The sequence below is a fragment of the Rhinolophus sinicus genome, linkage group LG06 (genome assembly GCF_036562045.2).
Source record: "Rhinolophus sinicus isolate RSC01 linkage group LG06, ASM3656204v1, whole genome shotgun sequence".
Lineage (NCBI taxonomy): Eukaryota > Metazoa > Chordata > Mammalia > Chiroptera > Rhinolophidae > Rhinolophus > Rhinolophus sinicus.
The window spans coordinates 158,726,882-158,751,477 of NC_133756.1; the positions used below are offsets into that span (position 1 = coordinate 158,726,882).

A 24,596-nucleotide genomic window follows, 5' to 3' on the forward strand; every position below is an offset into this window, starting at 1 on the left:
TCAGTCCCTCTGCCTCCCAGGACCAATGCCTTTAACACAGGGCGGGGCATTTAGCTCTATAGGGGTCTCAGGGCTAAGTGGAAGCATTGGGAAGGGAGGGGCCCTCTCTGAGTCTTGAGCTGACAACCCAGGAGCTGTGCTGGTGGTAGGGGAGGGGCTTGTGTCCTACGTCAGTGACCACAGGGCTGTGCTCCTGCGAGGCCCTGGCCAGCCTATTCTGTCCACCTCTTCGGTGGATTGCTCCTGCCCATAGTGTTGGAAGCTTCCTTTTTAAAGGATTCTGGCAGTCCTGATGGTTATGTGTGGAGTAACTCTTCAGTCCCCCTCTCCGCAAGGGTTCAGCCCCACCCAGGACCTTATACTTCCAGGCCAGCATTGCTGAAACTTCAGCCTATGTCACAATCACCTGATGGCTTGTTGAAACACATGGCCGGGCTCTACCCCTAGAGTTTCTGATTCAGTAAATCTGGGGTGACCCCGAGAACTTATATACCTAGTGAGTTCCCAGGTGGTACTGATGCTACTGGCTAGGGCCACTGTGCACTGCAGGATTAGCTTAGCAGGTCTGGGTTCTCCAAATGTTGCACATGCCCAAGAAAAGTTTGACCCTTGTTTGGCTCCTGCGAAATAATCCCTAAGCCCTTGCAATATCCTGCCTGATAAGAGTGTCTATGCTCACCTGGGGGCCTGGAACCACACCAGATTGTCTATGCTAACAATGTGATTTATATATAGTGAGGGCCTTGGGCCATATGGTATCAGTTTAACCTCTGGAGGAGCTGACGACAGGTCGGCCATGTCTACATGCGTAGCCTCCAGTAAAAACACTGGGCACGAAGGCTCCAGTGAGCTTTCCTGGTTGGCAGTATTTCATGCATGTTGTCACACATTATTGCTGGGAGGATTAAGTGCTGTCCCATAGCTTCACTTGGAGAAGAAACTGGAAGCTTGCCCCGGTCTCTCCTGGACTCTGCTCTATGCGCCTTTATCCTTTGCTGATTTTAAGTTGTACCCTTTCGCTGTAATAAACTGTAACCCTGAGTATAACAGCTTTGCTGTGTTCTTTGGCCTGGACCGCAGGTGCCTCATCTCCACTGTCCCGGGGTCAGGAGGCTGTGAACTGCCTGGAAGCCTGGGTGTTGCTTTGCGGGGTAACCCTGAGCAGTCCTCCTGGGTCACTGGGCTTTAGTTTCCCGGTCTCTAAATGGGGCTTTGGAGCAGTTCTGTCCTCCCTGGGTGTGACAGAGCTCCCAGAGCAGCCACATATGGCAAAGCTGATAAGGAATATGCTGGCTTATGGGCAGAGGCAGTTTATCTCCCTTAGTTTCCCTACTTCCAATAGCAAGGTCTGCCCATTACAGCTCTACTCACCTGAGCAAGGGACCCTGGGATGCTGGGGCCCACAGGTTTCAGTAGATCCTGTCACTCAGTGCTGTCCCTCTTGGGACCCTGTCAGGGCAGTGGCCCACATTCCACGGTACTTGGGCCCTCCCTGCCCCACCCTGCCCAGGCCTAAGACCAAGTCCTTGATCCAATACACAGAGGAAGGACCCTTAGCATCTGCTGGTTATGTGGCTTTATTTACAGACTCAGCACTTGCTGAGGATGGAAGGAAAGAACACTTGGGGCCAGGCTGGGCCTGGAGATAAGGGTAGCTGGGAGGCCATGCATGGTGGGACTGGGAGTTCACAGAAGAGAGCCTGTTGGCTGGGCCAGGCCTGTGTGGGGCAACCAGAGGCAGGCAGCATGCAGGAGGCCTGGACTGATCTGCATGGGGCAGATGTACCCAGGTGATGGCTGTGGACCAGGGAGGGAGGGACGGAGGACTCTCTGGGGCAGGGGTTATAGGTGTGAGGCTGGACAGCAGGTTCCCCTGCCCCTCACTCCCAGGGAAATGACAGAGTGGGACAGACAGGACACCTGGCACCTGGTCCTCCTGCTGCCTCTGGACTTGATGTGTGACTAGCCAAGCCGATCCCCTCTGGTGTCATTGACCTGCTGATGCTTGGACATTTGCCTTGGGGGTGACCCAAAAAAGGGATGCTCTGGGGACATTGGTAGGGAGGCTGGACAATCCTGGAGAGTGTGTCTAGGGCCCAGCAGAGAGGGCCGTGCGTGTGGATGGAGGGGATCCCCAGCCAGGGGCTGCTCCCTTTGAGCCAAGCTCTTCTCTCAGTGGTTTGTGTCAGTTCCCTGCTGTGTCCCCAGGGGTTGTCACCTCCCACCGCCAATCCAGACCAGCTACTGGACCAAGGATGACTGTAATAGTAAACCTTTCTCCTGGCCCGCCCAGTTGGCTCTGGACAGACTTCCTGCCTAAACGCAAACAAGGAATCCAAAGGCCGGATCCTCCTCCCAGGCCTTCTTCCTGGTGAAGAGCCCACTCCCACCGAGCAGGGAACAGCAAAACCAGTTCCCCGGGTTCTCATCCTGCCTGGGAACAGCAAAACTTGGAAAATTGGCAGGGTCTCTCTGGGCTGTCTAGGAAGGTGATCTCGGGGCTGGGTAGCCTGGCGGGGACTGAGCAGGGCGCTGGGTCTGCGGTCACAGCCCCTGCCCGCTTGCCTTCTACCCGGCTTTCCCAGGGACTGGGGTGGAGGGATGTGGCGAGGGGCCCATCAGCACTGGCGGGAGGGGGTGCGGTGCACGGAGCCAGGGCGCTTGGGGATTTTGCGCCAGCGTCGCTTGTCCCAGCGGCAGAGCAGCAGCAGGCGGAAGGTGTCCCGGAAGGCCTTGTTGCAGAGTGCGTAGCACATGGGGTTGACGGTGCTGTTGACGTAGCACAGCCAGTAGCCCAGCTCCCACAGGGTCTCGGGAACACAGTCCTTGCAGAAAGTGGACACCAGCACCATGATGTTGTATGGTGTCCAGGTGAGGATGAAGGCCAGCAGGATGGCGCTCAGTGTCCGAGCCGCCTTCTTCTCCTTGACCAGCGAGAAGGTCTTCCGCTTGGCCAGCTGTTCCTTCCCACGGGGCTTCTGACCCTTGCCCGCTCGCTCGCGCCCCTTCCTGGTTGGCCTCTTGACTGTATTCGGGGAGCTCCTGGGGGGCTGCTTGGTGGGGGCCTGTGCTTCCGGGTCCACCATGGGCATTTTGATCACCACCTCGGAACCAGGCTCTTCACCCTCCGATGACGTGAGGGACTCCATGGAGCCTTCATCCTCCTCCTCTTCCTCCTTCCAGCTGTAGGCCTGTAGCAGCCTGGGGGCCCGGCAGCAGCGACAGCAGCGCCCTGGAGGGGTGTCCGCTGAGCCCTCAGCCCCCGGCTGGGATCGCTCTGAGCTGCTGCTGCTGCCACCTCCCTTACCTGGCGTCTCAGAACCCTGCAGGGCCGCCAGCTCCCGGGCCCGGTTCTCCGTTTCCCGGTAGATGCGCCAGTAGAGTGTGCACATGACTGTGACAGGGAGGTAGAAGGCGGCCATGGCTGTGCCGAAGGTGATGATGGGCTGCGAGAGGAACTGAATGTAGCACTGCCCAGCCAGCACCGTCCGCTCCCCCACCAGGTACTGCCAGAACAGGATGGCTGGGGCCCAGAGGACGAAGGAAACCAGCCAGGCCAGGCCTATCATCAGGGCTGCCCGGCGGGGTGTGCGCTTAGCGCGGTAGCTCAGGGGCCGGGTCACGGAGAAGTAGCGGTCAAAGCTGATAAGCAGCAGATTCATGACAGAGGCGTTGCTGGCCACGTAGTCCAGGGCCAGCCAGAGGTCGCAGGCCAGCGTGCCCAGAGCCCAGTGGCCCATGAGCAGGTAGGTGGTGTAGAGGTTCATGGAGAAGGTGCCGATGATGAGGTCGGCGCAGGCCAGGCTGAGGAGGAAGTAGTTGTTGACTGTCTTGAGCTCTGTGTTGACCTTGAAGGAGATGAGTACCAGCAAGTTGCCGGTCACTGTGGCCAGTGACAGGAGGCCCGTGGTGATCCCAATGAAGGCCACTTGCCAGGGGCCTTTTCCTGGTGCCAGGACGGTGATGTTGGGGCTGACGGCGGGTGGGGCTGAGGTATTCATGGCGGCCAGGTGGGGCTCTGGGGGCAGCCCCTTCCTCTAGTCACACGACAGGGCTTCCTCAGCGGGAGGTCATCACCTGAAAAGAGAGGACATTGGCTTTGCTTGGGCTGCTGGATATCCCCTAGAGCCTGGAGTGGACGGTGCTAGGAACGCAGCCACTGCCCTCCCAGAGCTTCAGGCCAGACTGCGTCACCCTCCCCTACCGGCTGGTCCCTTCCTGTTCAGGTGTCCACACATGGTCATTTAGAATGCACATTCCCAGCCATGAATGGATTTGCCAGCAGCATGGAGGTGGGGTGGCTTTGGAATCCAGAGGTCTGAGTCTTCCTTCTGGCTTCACCGTTTAGACTCTGAGCTTCAACTTTCTCACTGAGAAATTGCTACTAATTCCTGTCTTGCTTAACTGATGAGGAAGGAGCCGGGAGATTCGCTTTGAAGACAGTACTGCCAAATTTTCAAAGCATTTCACTCAATTTTATTAAAGCTCTCATGTACTGAGTAGTTGCTACACACCAGACACTTCATTGAATTATCTAATTTAACTCTTGTACATCTCTAGGAGGAAGGTCTCTTATGATCCTCATTTCACTGAGGCAAGCCTAGCTCCGAGCAGCCACAAGGCCTGGCCACGGCGACACAGGTGGGGAGGCTGATCAGAACCCACTTCTGTCTCTCACTCTTTGAGCATGCGGAGTTCCAGTGGGATAATTCCATCAAATAAGGATAGATAGAAGGTAGGGGAGGGTTCCAGAGAAGCGAAGGGGAAAGAGATGGGAGAAAAGGGACGCTGTATGTGTGCATGGAGAGAGAGAGAGAGAGAGAGAGAAATGGTTTGGAGCTGGATGTGACCTTCTCTGAGGGCAGCAGGGAAACTTGCCCTGGGCCTGGATGCTCCCCTGGTGGCAGGAGATCTGGAGTAAAAGCAGGCAGCAGGGGCGAGGGACTCAGCTCCCAGATAAGCGGGGGTCTGGCCCCAGATGGGGTGTGGGAGGCCCCCTCCATCTCCCCACTCTGTTCCAGGACTCCAGCTGAGTGGGGGGCAGCTAGGGGAACAGGAAGATCCCCCAGATTTTTCTTGAAGCTGGAGTCAAGCCAGGAATTAAATGTGGGTAAAAGGAAAAGCCAGGGCTCTTAGCAACTTCCTGGCCCGGCAGGTGGTACCCACAGTTCAGCCATGGCCTTGCTGCTGTGTTTTGGCTGGTCCCTTCCTGTGTTGGTCCTCAGATGTCCATCTGTCCATTGACAAGATTGGGGTCTCCTCCTGCAGGCCTGCAGCTGTATAGCTTCAGGGGATATAACATTGGAAAAATTCCAAGGGAGAGATTTAGGGCAAGGGCCCACCAACCCTTGGTGTTCCTGGGGACCTGGTCTGTGACAGCGAGGCTAGAGTGCCATACCTGTGAGGGGGTTGCTGCGTGACAGATGGCCTTGGGGGATGTGGCTGTGATGGTGTGTAACCCAGAGTGTGTGTGGCAGAGGCCATCTCCACGGCTCATGGTGAGCTGTCGGTATGTGAGAGTGATACTCAGTGTGGGGAGTTCAGAGTGTGACCCACGGACAAGAAAGACTGTGGCTGTCAGGGCACGTGTGGGACAGTCTGCATGTGACCGGGCACATGTAACATCCTGGTAGAAGGACCTGAACTCTGAAGCCAGACCGTGCATTTGACTCCAGGCTACACCATTTACTGGATGTGTGATCTCTGCTCATGACATAACTTCTATGTGCCTCGGTTTCTTCAACTGAAAAACAGGGATAATACTAGTCCCTAGCTAACAAATCAAGAAAATATTGTGAGGCTTAAATGAATCAATCGATGTAAAGTGCCTAGAACAGCCCCACCACACGGTAAGCACGGTTCCCATGGAGTCTTAGCATGTGTGCTAATGAGGGCTCCCTCCTGCCTAGTAGTGTAGGTTTGTTTGATTAAAGTTTCCTAATACGACAATAGCAATGAGTAGTAATACTGATCATTGCTATTATTTAGTTCTCCCTGAGTGCCACTTGCTGCTCAAAGTGCTTATGTGCCTTATGGTAGTTATCTTCACTGGAGCCTATGAACTAAGCCTTGCTCCATTTTACAGATGAAGAAACTGAGGCAGAGAAAAGCAAGATAATTTGCACAAGGTACACAAGTAAGGTAGGAACCAGGATTTGAGCCCAAGCAGTTTGTTCCACTGAAACTTTATTTATAAAAACTGGTGGTCGGCCTGGGGGGGGCGGGCAGGCATAGTTTGCCAATTTGAACTTTTAAAAGATTACATAAAAATGTTATGTATTTTGCTTACTGAGTTTTGTTGCACCCTCCTTCCTTAACCAAAATCAGGCACCGGGTGGGAGGCTGGGATCAGATGTACCTGCTGTGGCTAACCCCCCCATGAGGCTGCAGGTAGACACCACCCTTGATGGGTTGCCCTGCACGACACTTGTCTCTGATCAGAACTCAGAGCTGTTTAATGCCCATTGCACAAATAGCACAACTGAGGTCCAGGGAAAAGGGGGAAGAAGGCATCGCGTAGCCCATGGTCTCCTGGCTTCTAGACGGGGTGCTGCTCCTCCCTGTCCCCCAACTCCCAGGTGCCTCTGAGCAGCTCTGTAGCCCCAAGTGGCAAGCTGGGCCAAGCCCTGAAAAGGCTTAGTTAGAAGAGGAGCTTGCTGGTCCGCGAGGCCACACTCTGCAGCTGCAGGGGCCTCCGTCCACAGAGCAGCCTTGAACGCTGGGCCAAGAACTCCACTCATTCACTGCTGTACCCGGGCCTTACGCCACAGCAGGGCTAGGACTAGGGTGAGGCACTTGCCTTGGGTGCAAACTTGAAGGTGGTGCCCAAAATCTCCGTGATCAAGAAAATAATAGTTCAATGTAATACTTAAAAAATGGAAATTAATGCGAAACATCCATTATGGACAATTTTAAACGAAGACAGGACCCAACCCTGCACTTGCACAAACATCCCGTCCCCTATGCCTCGCCCTAACCCTGGCACTGGTTCCAGTGAAACTTTATTTACAAAAGCAGATGGCCCACCTGCCTGTGGGCTGTACTTTGCTATTTGATTTCTAAAAATATTACATTACGATAGTATTTATCTTGACTGGGGAGGTTTTTTTGTGTCCCCTTAAATTTCACTCTGAGGGAGTGCCTCCCTCACCTGACCTAGATACCTGCATTGTGGACCACACGCAGCCCTGAGTCTGAATGTCAAAGCCGTCCCTTCCTAGTTGTGTGACCATCAGCAATCATCTAACCATTCCTTCCCTGGCTGCCTGCATCCTGCAGCTGATGGGGACAACAGTATCCAAAGTGCCTGGCACTGGAACAACAGGTAAAGGCCTCTGTGATTATTCCTGATTCCTCATTCTGATCCAGCACCCAGCCCCTTTGGCCCTGCCCTTTTGGCCCTGCCCCTTCCTCTCCAGACCCCAGGCACAGACTTTCTCTGGTCCCCAGATTGCTTGTTTCTACAGTGGAGGAGTTGGATGGATCAGCCTGGCGTCTGTGGAGATTTTACAGAGTCCTGAAGCCAACATCTAAAGACGCTGAACAGAAAAGACCCAGGTCCCTGAGGCAAGGCTGCAGAGGCTGACAGCTTACTTAGGTTCTCTCAGCTGGGGCTGGAATGACATCTCCTCACGGTGAGAACATGGCAACCACTGCCCATACAAGCTCTGGTTGGAAGCTATCTCTGTTTTATAGGTTAAGACACTGAGGCTTGGGGGCTGAGTGACTCCCTGATGGTCTCACAGGGACTTTGCCTCTACCTGTGGGCTCCAGGGCCTGCTTTCTTTCTACCTGGCTGACCTATGAACTGTGAGGGCTAAGACCTCCTATCTGAGACAACTGGGGGAAGAAGGCTAGAGATTCTGGGGAGCTGGACCCCGATTCTTGCCACCCCCTGGGGCTTCTGAGCCCCTGAGATGCAGCTCAGAGCAGAGCTGTCAGTGACTCTGCCTTTTCTCCACAATCAGAAGCAGGTGTCCTCCCCAAATGTCTCTTGACAGGGATTTGCTAAGGCGAAGGTTCCTGGAGGCCTGCTCTTGTCTCTGCTATGTGACTGTAGGTCTCTGCTCTGGTTCCTGCTGTGTGACCTTGGACAAGTCTCCTTAACTCTTGACTGGGGGCAATTCTCTGCTTGTTCAAGGCTCCTGGGGGTCAGCACGATGATGGTTGTGAAAGAAGCAGCCTTCCTGTGATTGCGTCTTATTCCCCTGGGGGGGATGAGCCTTGAGCTGAGAGTTGGGGTGCCAGGGTTCAGGAGTGCTCCAGAATTTCTGCAAAGGAGGGGCTTAGGGTCAGCCATGTGGTTGAAAGTGGGGCTGGAAGCTGTATTTACATAGCACATTCTGTAAAACATCCATGGGGGGAAGAGTTGGTCAATGGGGATTGCAGGGGATGGGCGGAGGACTCCCCAAGGAAGTCCTTGGCGTTGCTTCTGCCTAGCTTTAAGCCCTGTCTCTGTTCTTGTTTCGCTGTATGCCCTTGGGCAAGTCACTGTTCTGACCTGGTAACCGTTCTGGACGATGAGTATTTTGTGTGTGAGGGTGTGTGCCTTGCTGAGTAAGAATAAGAATTAGGGGGAGAGTCTATAGCTTTGTGGGGATGGGTTGGGACTCATTCTCTGAGGGTGTCACGTTTGGGGTCCAACAAGGTGGCAAGGAAGCAGGGAAGTGCTTTTCTGCCCAGGACTGTGGCCTCTTTGTGAAGGTTGTTGGGAGCTTTTAATAATATTATTTATATTATTATAGCAACTGGTATTTACTGGCTGCTTCCGATATCTCTAAGCATTATATACATGATTTAATTGACCTGTTTAAACTTCTTTGCCAAGTAGGTTCTATTATCCTTAATTTGCAAAAGGGGCAACTGAGGCTTTGAGACCTTAAGGACCTTATAGCTAACTCATCAGCAATGCAACCAGGATTTGGACCAAGGCAATCTGCCTCTAAGGCTAACCTCTTGGACCCCTACTCTAAACTGCTATTGTGGGGATGTGGGACTCAACAGCTTTCTTGCCCTCCTTGACTAGCTTGGCCAAACCCTAGTTTGAATCGTCAATAGTGATTCTTCAGAATCTGGTCAGTGTGTGTGTGACAGTGTCTGTCGTTATCTGTGTGATGTGTGATGACAGTGTGGTGTGAAGGGGGCTGGTCCTGTCATAGCTCTCTGAGAGGCAGGGTATGAGCTGTGTCTGCCTCATTCACTGCTTTTTTTGAGCACATAGTAGTTGCTCAATAAATATTTGTAGAATAAATACATGAATGTGTACATGGGGTCATGCTGCTTGGGCTTCAGGCCCAGGGGCATGAAGATGAGCCTTCAGAGGTCAGGGCCAGCTCCAGAGCCTGGTTGTCTGTTCCCTCCAGTTCCTGTAACTCCTCACCTACCAAGCCCCTCTCCCCTGGATGAGGCCCTGCCTGGCTTGAGAGCACGGGAGAACAGCCTCGGGCATCCTCATCTGTGGACCAAGGAAACCCAGCCTCACCTGCCACTAGGAAACTGAGTGAGGTGTGACAGGATAGCCATGGGCGTGAGTTGGCGCCTGTCAGTGTTAAGGGAGGAAAAAGTCATCCTGGACTCAAAGAGTTAAGGGATGAGGTCAGAGCCTCTAGCATGGCAGGCCAGACTATTGACCGCCAGCGCCCTGGACCAATCCCCTGGGGCTGGGGATCTGGTTGATGAGAGGAGGGGGGAGGGGAGAGAGTCACTGTGGGAGGCTGGGAGAGATTGCTGGGGAGAGGGATTCCTGAACACAAGTGTCTTCAGAATCTTACCACTGGCCAAGGAGTGGAGAAGGGGAGGCAGAGAATGAGGAGGTGCTGGGGAAGAGATCCAGGAGGGAGGAATGAAACCATCTTGTGATTCTGGGCCGGGAAGCTGGCAGAACCTGGACTGAGGAGAACGGGTAATATTGGGGAGGAGGAGGTACGAGGTGCGGGCTGTGGGGCTGGGCACCTGGGACCTCACTTGGGCAGTGAGGAGGGTCTCTTGACTTGTCCCTTCTGCTGGGGCCATAACCCAGAAGCCAGCCTGTCAGAGGTGGCCCTCTTCCCCTTGGGTTCACTTTTCTCTGAAGGCTGCTCTTGACCCATCAAAAGTGCACAAGACTTCCACTTCTGATGCCTGGCCTTGGGAATGAGGGGGTAAACAAGTACACTGTATCACATAGTCAGGTTCCACAGTGACCACTAAGAGTGCCAACTAGCCCTGAGGAGGGCAGCAGCCATCAGTTAAATGCTCATAAAGGCACTGCTGAGCCGGAAGAGGAGCGTCAGCCCTAGAACCACTGCCAAATACGCTCACTGTTGATGGACCTTAACCAGTGGCCTGGCTTCAGCCAGAGCCTGGCAGTTAGCAGGCTGGGCCTAGACCTCACTTTGCCCGGTGGCATCAGAAGTGCTGGGCCCCTCATCCTCCTCTCCGCATGTCCCCTGCTCTTCACTCCTTGTGCTCCCTTCCCTGTTTCCTTTCTTCTCTCTCCCTCCCTCCCCCATCCTTCTAGGCATCACCATGGCATCAAGCAGAGCAGAAACCTAGTGCAATATTCACCCACCTCTCTCCGCCAGTCAGAGCCCAAGCTTCTGCCTCATAGAGCTTGCCGCTCCCCACCCGTCATCCTGTTCAGGCAAGTGGGAGTGTAGCGCTATGCCGAGGGCGAGGAGAATAGGGTCCAATCCCCCACTGAACCCCTAAGTATCTCTTCTGTGACCATGAGCATGTCCCTTCCCCCTTCTCAGCCTCAGTCTCTCCACCTGTACAACGGGGAGGTTCCTTTCTAGGTCTGACGTGACCTCTGCCTAACCCCTTCTTGACAGTCTGGAGTCCTCTTTGCACTTCAGGATTCAGCTCTGAGACCTCCAGGCCCCAGCTGGGAAGCCAAGAGTCACATCTTATGCAGCCCCATTTCGCCATCTCCTCCCCTGCCTTCTATATCGCAGTGGCGATCACCGCTTGCCTAGGCTGAGGTCAGGGGGCAGAGAACTAACTGTCATCTGACAGCTCAGTGAGCAGCTGATTATCCAGGGACAGGAGACTGTCCGGTTGCAGGAGACAGTATGACTCCTTCCGGCCAGTTGGGCAAGGCCTGGGCCAGTCTGGGTGGAGCTGCAGGTATGTTTTGTGGAAGAGGTGGACCCCTGTCCGCTGGCACTTATAACACCTGAGCAGCACTGTCTGAATGACCCAGTGACAGCTGACCACCCCTCCCCAGCTGCCAGCCCAGGAGCTGGCAACTCTGCAAGAATCAGAGCTCCTGGCCTCCAGCCCATCCCCACATTGTGGAGTCTGGGGGTACCTGGCATGGGTGCCCATTACTGTCCATGCATGACCTGGGCATAGGACTGGGACCTGCCCTGTGGGAGCGCAAGATACTATGGACATAGGGAGGGTCCCTGCACATATTAGCGCCACGTTCCCTGGCCGGCATGGCCATCCATGTGCCCATTTGTCCCCGGAGAGCCCTGGGGCTCTTGGCCTGGTCTCCTGCTGGCTTCTGGCCCGGCACCCACCTTGGCATCCAGCTTGTCCATCTGGCCAGCAGCCTGGTTCAGTTCATCTTGAGAGGCTGAAGGTGGATGGGGGTGGTGGGATTCAGGAGTCCCTGAGGGCGGAGAGGAAGGGGTTCTGGGACTGGCACCCCAATTGGGGGGTCAATCTCCCACAGGACGCTGATGGCAAGGGCTGCCCCTTGGACCCCCGCCCTTCCCACTCTATCCCTGGGGTTCTGGGGACTGTGCCTGCTACATGGCAGCCTGATCCCTTCTGGGCTCCAGGTCCAGTTTCCTAAGGGGGTCTCCATCTCCTCTGAACCCCAGAAAAACATAGGTGTATCCACTCAAAGCCAGGAGATGGGGCATGAACCCCATCCAATGCTGCAGAGCCCCTTTAGCCTCTAGACCCCTCCCCAGACCCCTCCCTTCTCTGAGGTCCATCCGCATTTCCTTCTAGTTCTGGTCCCTACCTTGCTCCCAGGACCCTGCTTCTTCAGCTCCCACCTCCCTGGAACCCCTCCCAAACCCTTCCAAATGTACTCACCATGGGGCTGGAGGGGTCTGTAGGGTCCTCAACCCCACTGCCTCCCTGGGGGCCAGCAGCGTCTCCAGGGACCCAAACACCTGGCTCCCAGGGGGAGCTGCACCCTGTGCTGGCAGCCGGAGAGGCACAGCCAGTGATTGGCATGTCCCACCCCCTGGCACGCCAGCCTGGGGGGGGGGGTGGAGGGAGGAAGAGAAAGAGAGGGAGGGAGGAAAGGAAGGGAGGGGAGCTGGAGGGAAGCCTCAGGCAGCGTCTGGGGTTTGACTGGGTCCTGGAGCGTGACCCTCTACTCCACCAGGGTCCCCAATTCGAGCCACGAGAGGGAGGGGATAGGACATGAGGAAGACAAGCCCAGGAAGACTAAAAGTCCAAGAAGGCGGATACCGGGAGACAAACACCCACACCCACTGCACAGACTCAGCGGCACACACACCCTCACAAAGGCACACTCTGTTTCCTTGGACTCCTTCCCCCACCCAACCTTACAGCCCCCAACCCGCATGCACCGTGGCCCCCAACACACCCCCGTGGTATTCACATGCCTCTTTCCTCACACACGCCCTGCCCCCTGCACATGCCCACGCACCCACCCACCCACCCAGCCCCACACCCTGCTCTTCCTCCCGCTGTGAAGGAGCTAGATTCCTTCTGTTTAGAAATGACACATTGGGCCTCACGTGAGAGGCTCCAACTTGGCACAGACCCAGAGGGCTGGCGTACCACCCCCCCAGGCCCCCTCCCTTGGGGGCTGAGCGGACACGTCTGGATGCTGGGCTGCGTGCTCTTGCATCTGTCCATGCTGCATAGCCCGGTGTGAGGGTATACCGGTGTCTGGTTTGTGGAGACGAGGGTGGGGTGGGCTGTCGGGGGGGGGGGGGGGCTGTGTGCCTGCTCCAGGTGCTGCTGAGTGCCTCGCACATGTGTGTCCCTGAGCACACATGTCACCATGCAGCCTGTGGAAATGCAGGTGTCACCCTGTTGGTCTGGAGCCAGGATGACTGTGTACACGTGTGTCTGTATTTGGTGTGTGTCTGTCTGAGTGTTGCCCAACTGTGGAACTTGTTAATTCTGACAGCGAGGCAGCCTCTATCTCCCTGCCTGCTCCACCCCCAGTTTCCACTTGGAAGACAGACAGACAGGCAGACAGATAGCTCTCCTCCCAGCTTGTCAAATTCTGTCTCCCCTGACTCCTACTCAAGGCTCACAGGTGTGTACCTGGGAAGTGATGAACCTGCCCTTCCACACCACCTTCCTTAGACCCGCCGCTTGGCAAGCACCCCTGCCCCTAGGTTGGTTTGGATTTCTGTGTTTCCTCAGAGATAGAACCCCTGGGGGCCATTTGCCATAGAGACCCGGGTGCTGCACTACCCTCACCTGGCCCTAGAAACCTCCTGGGGAGCTGACCACTGGGGAGAGAGGGGGAGGCTACTGCTGGGCTGCTATGTCCTTTGCCCCATGGGGCCACGCTGAAGGTAGGAAGGACCAGGATAATCTATTATCCCCATTATATGGATGAGAAAACCAAAGAGCAGAGAGGTGACTAATATGTGGTGGGCGAGTGTTTGGATTTAGGTCCCTTAGCTCTAAGCCCAAGGCTCTGGAGTCTGGTCAGGGGTGTGGACCTGCTCCACCACTTTCCCCTGCTCACTTCCTCAGCCCCTCTCAGTTTTGATGCCTGAGGGTAACCTGGGGCTCCCTCATGCTGGAGTTCAGTTGCCAGTGGTGCCAGGTGGAGCAGAAACTGGAGTTCCTAGGCTTGGCCAGCAGCCATCCAATGCCAGTGGTAGGCTGAGGAGGCAGGCACATGTGGGGGCATCTCTACTTCTCAAAGCCACCTAGTTCACCTCCCTTCTGAGGTCGAGGGGACACTGCAGCTTGGAGAGGAATCTGAGCACTCCCCTCCCACCCCAGGGTCAGCCCGCGGGTCAGGGGTGCGTTAGAACTTGACCAGTCCCTGCCCATGGGCTTGGACTCAGGCTGCCCCCTGCTGGGCTGTCCTGGTTTGCGGCTGAGGCTCTTGCGCGGTGGGGCTGCGTGCACTTGTGCGCGTACACGTGGCTGAGTGTGGGGGTGTTAGGCCTCCACGCTCAACATCCATTTCCGAGTCTGAATCAGGCTCTCTCCTTGCCCCCTCCCCCCAATCTCCTTGGTCTCCCTTTTCTCTTCTCCCACCGCCTCTGCACACGTCCCTTTAGAAATAAAAACACTTATTTTGTAGGCGGGAGAGGAGGGTGTCCAGCTTTCCCCTGCCTCTTCTAGAGTGTCCTCCCCAGTCCAAGCGGTTTCCTCTTTAAGTCCGTGCTGCCACGGAGGCAGGGTGTGACGCCGCTCCCTCACCCTCACCCCTGACTCTTCTCTGCCCAGGTCTTCGTGGCTAGGTCCCATGACCAGATGGGGAAACTGAGGCAGGAAGGGAGACGGGAGATAAGGCCGGGAGAAGCTCTCCCACCCGGCTCTCTCACCGCCCCCGCACCCGCGCCCGATTTAGCCACAGGGAGGCTGGGAACATTGTCTTTATTTTAAGCCGCCGAGTGCGGCACGAACGCTGCTGCTCGCGACAAAGGGCTTTGCGAAGCAGCCGCAGGCAGCGCACGTGGGGGCCCGCCTCCCCTCCCCCCCTCGCGCGACCCGCAGCCACTCTGGAGCGGCGGGGCCTGACCTCAGCCAGTTCTGTCTTCTCTCTGGCCGGCTGGTGCAGGACACCTGGGTCTTCGCTTCTGTAGGTTGCTACTTTTGATCGCTTGGCCGAGGATTCACTCCTCCAGGCCACCGAGGGAGCGCGGGATCGTCCCCGCGCAGCTGGGCCCCTCTTTCAGCCTCTCCACCGTGGAGGAGGGGAGAAGCTGCCCTGGGTGCGAATCCAGTTCTGTCTCTTCCCAGTTGAACCGCATGTTAGTGCCCTTCTCTAAGTCTCCAGGTCAGTTTCTTCATCAATGTCGTGGGAGTTAGAAACACCTCTCTGACAGCGCTGTTTGTCGATTAGTTGCAGGTTAAACGTGGCACTGGCGTTTGCTACAAGTGAAAGCAGTTATTCTTGTTATTTATTATTTATAACTTGCACTGAGCACTTCTCATGTGCCAGGCGCTGCTAAGGGTTCTGCATTCACGAACTGGTTTGTTTTTCACAACTCTCTCAGGGATGTTCTTATTATTCCCATTGTACAGATGAGTACATTTTACAGGCGGTGCGCATCCCAGGGGATTCCCGCAAGGTGCGGTCCATGTGCCTGGCGTTATTCTGGGGCTGGGGCTGGGGTCGGGGTGGGAGTATGCAAGGGGCAGTTCCAGGACGGCAGAGACCCGTGGGACAGCATTTTGAAAGGCGGGGATCCTGTCGGAATGTCGCGAGGGGATGCGGGAAGGAAGTGAGCGCCCTCCACGGTATTTAAACGCTTGCCCTCGGCTTGAACCCAACTCAGATCAAACCCAGAGAATCTTGCCACTTCTCGGAGATGTTTCCTCAGACCTGGGAGGAGGCCGAAATGGGCGGTCTTCCTCGCCCCCACCAGATCTTTGAAGCAGTGCTGGTAGGTCCTTAGTTCCTCGGGAAGGGCGTGGGTTGGTGTTCTCATCCGCCGTCGAGGTGACTTCGTCCATCGGGAGCCCGGGAGGAGGGCAGTGGTCAGGGGCAGCTGATCGTCCCGAGGGCATTCCTCCTTCCCTCACCACCGTTGTTTTAGACCCTTAGCCTCGTCCCCCACCCTACCCTCCACCCCAAGGCGAGGACCTAGGGGAGACTAATTCCCAGATTTAAAACGACGGTAAAATCCAGGTTTGGGGCTGCGGACACAGTAGGCCTAGTAAGGGCCCCGGAGTCCCCACCGCCGGAGGGCCAGGGCTCAAGTGGCCACAACAAAGCATCATCTTGGGACAGGAAATCGGGTTTTCTGGGTCTGATTCCGAAATCAAGGCCACGTAGAAACAATACCCCTCCACGTACAGGGCGTTTCGCCTCCTCACTGAGCTCTGCTGGGAGCCTGGGGACAGGGGGAGGGCCCGAAGCAGTTCCGCTCCCCTGCCCCAAAGCCTCCAGGTCAGCTCCGGAAGAAATGGGGGTTGGGGTGGCCCTGAGCGGAGCGCTTCCCAATCCTTACAGCAAGCGGGTCGAGTGACGCAGCGGAGTTTAGGGCACCTGGGGTGGGGCGGGGGTGGTGAATGCTGGGAACCGAGGCAACGCATCCTGGACAAGTCTGATTCTCGGTGAGACCGGCCGCAGCGTGGAGCTGCGTTCCCACTGGGCGTTCCGGAGGGTTCTCTGTCCCGCCTATGAGGACAGGACCTCGGAAGCCTGTTTGCTGCCGCCGAGGAGTTGGACGCATCGTGGACGTGCGGCCTCGACGAGGAAAGGGGCGCTTTCCCTCGCGCTCTGGAGGCGGGTGCTTCCCATTCAGAAGTCTATGGCCAAAAACAGCCGGAAAAATCTAATTAACGGCGTTGACTTGGCTTCGCTCAGTCAGTGGACACGGAGCCCCCAGTTTTCCGCCACGTGTTGTAGTAGCTGGCGCTCGGGCCTAGGCCCGACGTGACACTGCAGGAGAGAAGTCGGGGCGTTGTGTGGGGTGGGGTGGGTGAGCTTCGGGCCGGAACTTCGGATCGGACCCGGGACCTGAGGTTAGGATTCCTAAGGCTTCTCCCCAGCTCTCCACCTCCACAGCGGAGTCTGCGCGCCCAGGGAGCGACTCGGTTAGGCAAGACCAATTTCGGGGTCCCCTGTCCCCGACTCTGTTCAGTTTGCTTCTTTTCCTCGTAGTATCCCTCCCCCGACTCCCGTGGGCGTGTACGCCTTGTCCTCGAGTCACCACCGAGGCGGAGATCGAAGCTGCAAGCTCTCTATGGCGAGGAGTGGGAACCAGCCGGGCGAGTGGAACCACCTAAGCCCATTCCCCCTCCCACCCACCTCTCGGCGAGACCCTGGCCCCTGCCAGGCTCTGCAAGTCCGTGGGTGGGCAGGGTCCGTCCCTCACCCTTCCGGACTGCGGCGTCGCGCACCCGCAGCTTCTACTCGGGGTGGTCCCGGGCTGCCTGCGTCTGCTGCAGCTGTACCCACAGCTCTGCGCACCGCCCGCCGCGCCCCCTAGTGGCCTGCCCAGCTCGGTGCCCAGATGGGCGCGGCGAGAGGCTGGGTTCCTGGGGTGGGGTGTGCCTGGTACGAAGCGCCCATTTTCCTTCGCGGAGAGAATAATAATAATGGTACAAATTTCTCCTTCGTGCCTTGAGTGGAGTCCTTTTGTTGGCGGAGTGGGTAAGGGATGGTGCAGATCTAACTCTCAGAAGGAATAGGCGCTGGTTGCCCTTCACGGAGTGCTTACTCCTGGCTACTGCATTCACAAGCGCTTTACGTGCACGTTCTCTTTTAATACTCTTAACAGCTCCATGATCAGGTGTAATTCTAATATCAATTTTATAGCTAGAAAACTGAGGCCCAGAGAGATTAGGGTCAGCCCTGTTGACTCCTTTACAGTTTGTAGGTTTTGCCCCCAGCTTGGAACCTAACTAGCTGATAACCCTCTTGGCCCCTTTATGAGACGGAGGGGTATCCTGGGAATTTGCTAGGCCAGTGTCTGTCCCAGCCCTTCATTTGGCTGTCCCATTTATTTAACAAACACATACCCCCAAGTATGTGTCGACACTGCTCTCAGTGTTTTACGTATTTTAACGAATTTGATTTTCGTAATAACCCCACGAAATAGGGAGATTTACTACCCCCACTTTATAGATAAGGAAACTGAGGCCCTGAGAGGTTCAGCAATCTGTCCAAGGTCGCATAGCTAGTAGGTGCCAGAGTTAGGCCAGTTGACTCCTGATCACTGCTTTGCCCCTATCCTGAAGGTCCTCCCAAGGTCAACATGAATGTATCCACATCGTCTCCCCCGCCTCCCCCAGATCCCTGGACTGTGGGGGTAATCAGCCTTTCTGCCAGGGTCTGAGGCTCTCCTCCCCCGTCCCCTTTGCACCTCCTGCGCTCCCAGCCCCTGCGCTGAAGGAGGCCTGACCAGGGCAGGGAGTGATGAATTTGAGGGGACCTTGGAGGCTGCCTGTTTACTCCGCCCGCGGGCACTCGCTAGATTAACAGTGCACAATCGAGTTAGGGCCTGAGCTCCGCGGCTGAGGCCGGGTAGTGGGAGGGGCCTGCCGGCTAGAACTGCCTCTTCCTGGAGGCATCAGGGTTTTGTCAGAAGCTGGAGCCCCCTTGAGGAGTAGGAGAAGGGTCTGTGCCCTGCCGCCGGTGATAGGGAGCATGTGACCCCTGGGGAAGTGGACAACCTCCCCTGCCCTTCCCCTTTCCACAGAGAAAGGGCGGCTCAGCAAGCCAGGGGTTGGGAGCATGTTGGAGGGAGGAAACCCTTTACTGAAGGGCGGCCTCCCAACAGAAAAACGAGCCAATGCTGGGAGGGAGGTAGGAAGCCAGGCTAGGTTTGGGTTTTGGACAGTGGGAAGCAGCCCTACTTGGGCCTTAAGCTGCCTCACTTTTGGGGTGAGTAGCTATCTCTATCTTTTTTCCCCAGGCTTGTGGACTTCTCCCTTGAGCACACACCTGGCCCACTCTAGCTTTCCTGCCACCAACCGCCAGTGAGGTAACTCTGCAAACCACCTGGGGTGGGAGAAGACAGGGATTAAAGCCTAGCCCCAGCTCAAGGCTCCTTCTGAAGCTCCCTTGCTCCCTTGCCCTACATACAATTAGGGATAGGCTTCCAGAGTTTTCAACTAATAGTCACTGTTTAACAACCACACAGTGCAGCCTACCATATGTCCTACTTCCTCCAGATTGATAATGCAGCCCCATCCTAAGGGAACAGTCTGGAGTCTATTATGCCCAGCACTGTCCTCAACACTGGGAAGAAGAAACGAGAGCCCAGAAGCCATAGGGTTGATGAGCTAGTTAAGGAGACGAGATAATCTTGGGAAAGATACCAGGGCAGACCAGAGCCCATGAACTTCGGAAACAGGGAAAAAGGTGAAGAAAGGTGGAGGGATGGTCAGTGAGAACTGGCCCCAGTGGGGAGGGTGTAGGCCTGGCTGGGGAGGATGACTTAGTTCCGTAGGTTATGTAGTATGTCAGGGCTCCAGACTGTTGGAGTCACGCTGGAGGCACAGTCTAGAACCTTGTGGGAGAGAAGGAGCCATGGCCTGCGCTCAGCCTCAGTTTACCCATCTATAAATGGGGTAGGAACAGAGGTGAAGATGGACTAGATGGTCCCAAAGGACTCTCCCAGCTCTGACGTTCTTTGAAGATGGGCTGGTAGAATCAGGGACAGGGCCAAGGCTAAGGGGCCGGGTGGGGCAGGGAAGAAGGGTGGGTCTAGAAACAGAGACCAGGACCAATGGGATTCTGAGCATTGGGTCTGCGGGGGCATGTGTGCCCTGGTCCCTGCAGAGCCAGGTGCTGGTCATGCCAGGCCTCTCGCCTCCCCCTTGGGTTTGGGGCAATGTGTGCCTGTCTCTGGAGGTGGTGGTGGCAGAGCAGGATGTATAAAGTTTTTCACTAACTCTAAGAAAGCCTTGAGGGGAGCAGAGAAAAAATGGCAAGGAAGGTGGGAACACTGTATGTGTGTGTGTGTGTGTGTGTGTGTGTGTGTGTGTGTGTACACATGCATGAATTCTGTCAACTCTATCTGTGTTCAAGTGTAGGCTCCATTATTTCTTAACTGTGTTTCATAACCTTCCTCAGCCTGAGGATAATAATACTTACCTTATAGTTTATTGAGGGTTTTGATATGCATAATGACGTTATAGTATCATACAGAATAGTTTTCCTGCCCTAAAATTCCCTTGTTGTCCCTCTATACGTCCGTCTTCATTTCCTTTGAACCTCTGGCAACCACTGATCTTTTTCTTGTCTCCACATATTTCAAATTTTTTGATGCTACTCTAAATGATATTGTCTTTTAAATTTTGATTTCCAGTTGTTTATTGCTAGTATACAGAAATGCAATTCTTGTAAAATCTTGATCTTATAACTCGCAACCTTGCTAAACTCATGTTTTAGTTGTAGTTGCATTTGTAGGTTGTACTGCATTTTCTGCATAGGTGATCGCTGCATGATTTTTTTTTTCTTTCCCCTTCTTCCGCCCCCGCCCCTGACTCTGGTTCAAGCCGTTGTTTCTCAGTCTGGTTGTATAGGACACAGCTCCCTGGCCCATGCTGGTATTATGAGCCTTGTGCTCCCTGCTGCTGAGGCAGGCAGTCCCCGGCCCTCGGTCGGCCGCTCACAGTGGCTCACGGCAGCTTTTGTGGGCTGCCGGCCGCTCCTGGCAGCACATGGTAGCCGATGGCAGCACACAGCAGCCCATGCCGACCTCCGGCTGCTCACCGCAGCCCAGCTCCAGGAAGAGAGTCTTTGTTCACAATCTTAGCTGTAGAGGGCGCAGCTCGCTGGCTCATGTGAGAATACAACCGGTGACCTTAGGTTTAGGAGCACATCACTCCAACCTCCTGCGTCACCGGGGGTTGGTCCTCTGCATGGTTTTTTGAACCAAGGGTTGGCTGATGTGGATTGGCTACTGTGTGTGGGCCAGAGAGGAACAGTGGGAGAAGTTGTGCAAAATGACTTTTAATGAGTGACTCTGGCTAGGAGTGGGGGGCCTAGGGGAAGAGTTTCTGAAACCACAGGTCCAGTAGAGGTGCCTCCTGTGCTCCTCTGGCTGCCGTTTCTCCATTCCTGCTCTAGTGTGGACATCCAGGAGATGCAGGGGCTTCTTCCTCCACTCTCTGCCCCCTTTCTGTCCTCAGGAGGCCTGGAGCAGGACCATCTGCTGCTCCTGCTGCTTCTGCCCCAATTTCTCTTTCCACCTATGGAGAAGGAGAAGCAGGGCTTGGGAGTAGAGTTGGGGATACTTTTTAGGCGTCTGTGCTCAGCTGTCCCACTTTATGTCCTAACTTCCCACTGTTTTCAAGAGCTGAGAGTCCTAGGAAGGATTCCAGGGGACTCAGCCTATCTGTGAGAACAGGAGCCAGGAGGCCCAGGAGACGAGAGGCCTGGACTCAGGCCTTGGCTCCACCAGAGTCTGGTTGAATGACCCTATGTAAATCCCTGCTGTCCCCTGGGTCTGGCCTTTTTTGGTCAAGCCGGGCTGGATCAAGGAGCTGTGAGCTCCTTGTAGCTCTGTGGGTGAGGTGGGTCAGGGAGGGTGCAGCCACCTTCTCTCCAGGTCCTGAATTGTCTTGGGCTGGCCCAGGGTCTCTGGTAGGAAGATGGTGACGGTGCAAGCAGTCACAGAGACCACTCTGTAGATGAAGAGAGGCAGGGCAGGGTAGATCTCGGTGGCCATGCCCACCAGTGGGCTCAGGATGTTGCCTGCGTTGGCCAAGGTTGATGTCATGCTCAGACCCCTCTGCCTGTGGGCAGGAGGAGAACCCTGGAGAGCCCAGTGGGGCTTGTGGAGCCCTAACTCTGCCTGTCACCGGTGCTTCCTCTTTTCACATTCCCTGCAGTGCCAAATGCTTGTGTTCACCTTAACTAAAAGAAAAGTGGGAAGCGAATAGTTTTGGAACCAGGAATCCTGGGTTCCAGTCCCAATTTGAACCTGCTATGTGACTGTGAACAAGTCCCCAAACACCCTCTCCCCTGAGCTCCAGAGTATACATAAATATATCCAGCTTCCCACTTGACCTCTTCATTTGGATGTTTAAAAGGTCAAATTTTATGTAGTTGAGGAACCCTTCACTTCTCCCTCCAAGATTGCTCCTCCCCTAGATTTCCCCATCCCGGTACAGGGCACTTGGAACCACTAGTTGCTCAAGCTCAAGTATCTATACCCTGAATGCTTTCTGTTCCCTTATTTCCCCACATCCAAAGTAGGAATTTGGATGGCTCTTCCTCCGAAACTGCACTCAGACTTAATCCCCTTCTCTCCATCTCTGTAACCACTGCCCACCAGTTCACTCCAAGCTGTTTTCATTTCTTGCTGTTGCCGTACTGCGGCACTAACACTACTCTTTCAGTAGCCTCCTGACTGGTCTTCCCACGTTGCCTTCGCCCTCTCTCCCCAGCCTATTCTGTACGAGAAGCCGAAGTGATCTTTTAAAACCACAACTCAGGTCATTTCACACTCTGCTTAGAATCATCCAGTGATGTCTCATTGTACTAGAATAAAATCTGACCTCCTTATAAATCCCTACATGATTGGTCCCTGCCTACCTCAGCTCCTATCTTGTGCTGCGGGGACAGAGCCAGGAGTGCAGTTTCCAGGCTCTCGGCCTACGTGGAAAGGTGCTGGCTCAGGTAGTAAATGACCATCAACTGTGATTGGATGGCTATCAGCTATGGCTAGTTGGCCGTCAGCTGTAACCAGTGAGCCATTGGCTACTAACATAACTGCTGTGGCTATGCTAGCAGCGAATGGGGTCTGGAAAGAAGATGGGGGCTGAGCTAGCGAGTACGGATTGCAGCGAGGCGCGGAGTATAGTGGTATGACTCCCCTATCTATGGCTCCGTGGGTTTTCCTTTTTGGCCTCACCGTACCCTGCGTTCTCTTGTGGGGAGTGGCACCAGAGACTCCTCCTGACACCCCGCATGACGTGTGCCCTGTCCCCTTGTTTTCTCATTAAGGCCTTCAGACTCACTGTTTACCTTTGATCTTTATGAAGGAGCCGTGCCTGATGACTCCAATCATCTTATCTGAAGTAGGAGCTACTCACTGTCTCTTTTGCTACTTTTGTTTTTTACCCCAGGTGCAGAGGGTTGAGTAAATTATAGTCCTCCGTTCATGACCCTCTCTTATTTGTCTTTGCAATGTCCCCTTGTCCCCCCCTTAATTGCTTATTCCTCTTTATCGGCATTACCCACTCCTAATCCCCTCCCCGCCAAAGTCAATCTATTGTGTTTAATCTGTACTCTTTTATTTGTATATGTTCTTGTAAAATCTGTATGGTTTTGTGTGCAAATATATATATATATATATTTTTCCCTTCTTCCGCCTCCCCCCCCCCCACTCCGGTTCAAGCCCTTGTTTCTCAGTCTAGTTGTGTGGGACACAGCTCCCTGGCCCATGCTGGTGTTAAGAGCCTTGCGCTCCCCCCGGCTGAGGCGGTTGGTTGCCGGTTGTCGGCCGCTCACTCTGGCTGCTGGCCACTCATGTTGGCCACTGCCCGCTCCTGGCAGCCCACGGTAGCCCACGGCAGCTGTGTGCAAATATCTTAGTTTACCTAAATGGTATAAATAATAGACCTCATTCTATTTCTCATTTCCTCCAGCACTCTGTTTTAAAGATATTTTCATGCTGATGTGTGTGTACCTGTTGCTGCATAGTACTCCCCAGTGTGCATCTCCCCATGGTTTACCTAAATGTCTAGATTCCTGCCACATGTGACCTCAAGCAACACTGCAGTGACTGTCCTTGTATATGGATCCTTAGGATTTTTTGTGAAAAGTTCTCTGAGATACAGGCCCAGGAAGGAAATGGCTGTGTCACTCTGTGTGTGTGTGTGTGTGTGTGTGTGTGTGTGTGTACGTACGTGTGTACACGTGCACATGCATCCTGCCAGTTGCTCTCCAGAATGATGGCACCAACTTTCACTCCCACCCGCGGCCCGTATGGCCCATGTGTGTGGATGTAGGGGTCCTGTATTCTTCCGTGGCCACCAACACCTGGCATTATCCAGCTTCTTAATGTTGCCAGTTTAATGTGTGCAAAGTGATGATCTCATTCTTCATGCATTAACCTTTTGGGTTTCATTGTCTTTAAAATGCCCGTTCGCTTTTTTTTTTTTTTTTGTCTGTTTCTCCTAGGGTTGCTTCCTTTTCCTGTGGATTTGTAGGAGCTTCATGTATATTCTTAATGTTAGAACTTTGTCAGTGTTAAATGTTGCAAATATCTCCCCAATCTGTCATTTGTCTTTTAAATTTGTCCATCATGTCCTTCAATAAGCAGAAAGTCCTTTTTGATGTAATCAACTGGATATCGTTGCCATCTATCTCTACTTCCACCTCCACCTCCATCATCTCCATCATCTCCATCACCTCCATCATCTCCATCATCTCCATCACCTCCATCTCCTCTATCTCCATCTCCATCTGACTCCAAGCCCTCTCTTAAATTCTATTTGTCTCTTGCACCAAAAAGCCGTGGACATACTATTGCTTCCTTATATGTCTTAACAGATGGTAGAGTGAGCCTCTCCTCTTTGCTTTTCTGTTGCAAAATTGACTTAGTAATTGTGGTCTTTATTCTTCCCTATAAATTTTAGAGTAAGTTTTTGGAGTTCTTAAAACATAATCTATATGAAATTCTGATTAGAACCCACTGAATTTCTATAAATTTCTATTAATTAAGTTGGGGAAGGTGAACATCTTTATAATATGTCATTCTAAACAAGAGTGTGGAATGTCTCTCCATTTACAAAGGTAATCTTCATGATCAAAATTTTTCTCCGTGGAAGTCTTGGGTGTCCTGCGTTAAATCCCTACTAGGATTTAGCTTTTGGTGTTATTTTCAATGGTATCTTAATTTTCAAAGATTTTCCAGGATATTTTCTAGGTTATTTATCTATATTATCACTTAGAGCTTATAACTTCTAGATTATTGCTGCTGATATTTTGGTAATTTGATTTTTGTATCCAGAATCCT

The 24,596-nt window shown here is 54.3% G+C and overlaps 1 protein-coding gene and 1 long non-coding RNA gene across 3 annotated transcripts; one reads left to right on the forward strand and one right to left on the reverse strand.

Annotated features, from left to right (window-relative positions):
* Nucleotides 1-1,561: 1,561 nt before the first annotated feature.
* On the reverse strand, nt 1,562-12,506 carry CHRM1 (cholinergic receptor muscarinic 1). 2 transcript variants are annotated; one of them, XM_019713951.2, is made up of 3 exons: nt 12,031-12,506; nt 11,505-11,596; nt 1,562-4,077 (listed from the first exon to the last, which is right to left on the reverse strand). In XM_019713951.2, the coding sequence occupies exon 3, from the start codon at nt 3,999-4,001 to the stop codon at nt 2,619-2,621; it is 1,383 nt and encodes a 460-aa protein (XP_019569510.1). In that variant the 5' UTR covers nt 4,002-4,077; nt 11,505-11,596; nt 12,031-12,506; the 3' UTR covers nt 1,562-2,618. The 2 variants fall into 2 exon arrangements, with proteins under 2 accessions (XP_019569510.1, XP_019569511.1); XM_019713952.2 differs by lacking the exon at nt 11,505-11,596.
* On the forward strand, nt 6,225-17,190 carry LOC141572277 (uncharacterized). Its single transcript, XR_012497612.1, has 3 exons — nt 6,225-7,634; nt 15,450-15,557; nt 16,781-17,190. It is a non-coding gene; the product is annotated as an uncharacterized LOC141572277 (long non-coding RNA).
* The last annotated feature ends 7,406 nt before the right edge of the window (nt 17,191-24,596 follow it).

What these genes read in the sequence shown, in the direction of transcription:
- CHRM1 (XM_019713952.2), bottom strand. Translation starts at nt 4,001, where the DNA reads ATGAATACCTCAGCCCCACCCGCCGTCAGCCCCAACATCACCGTCCTG.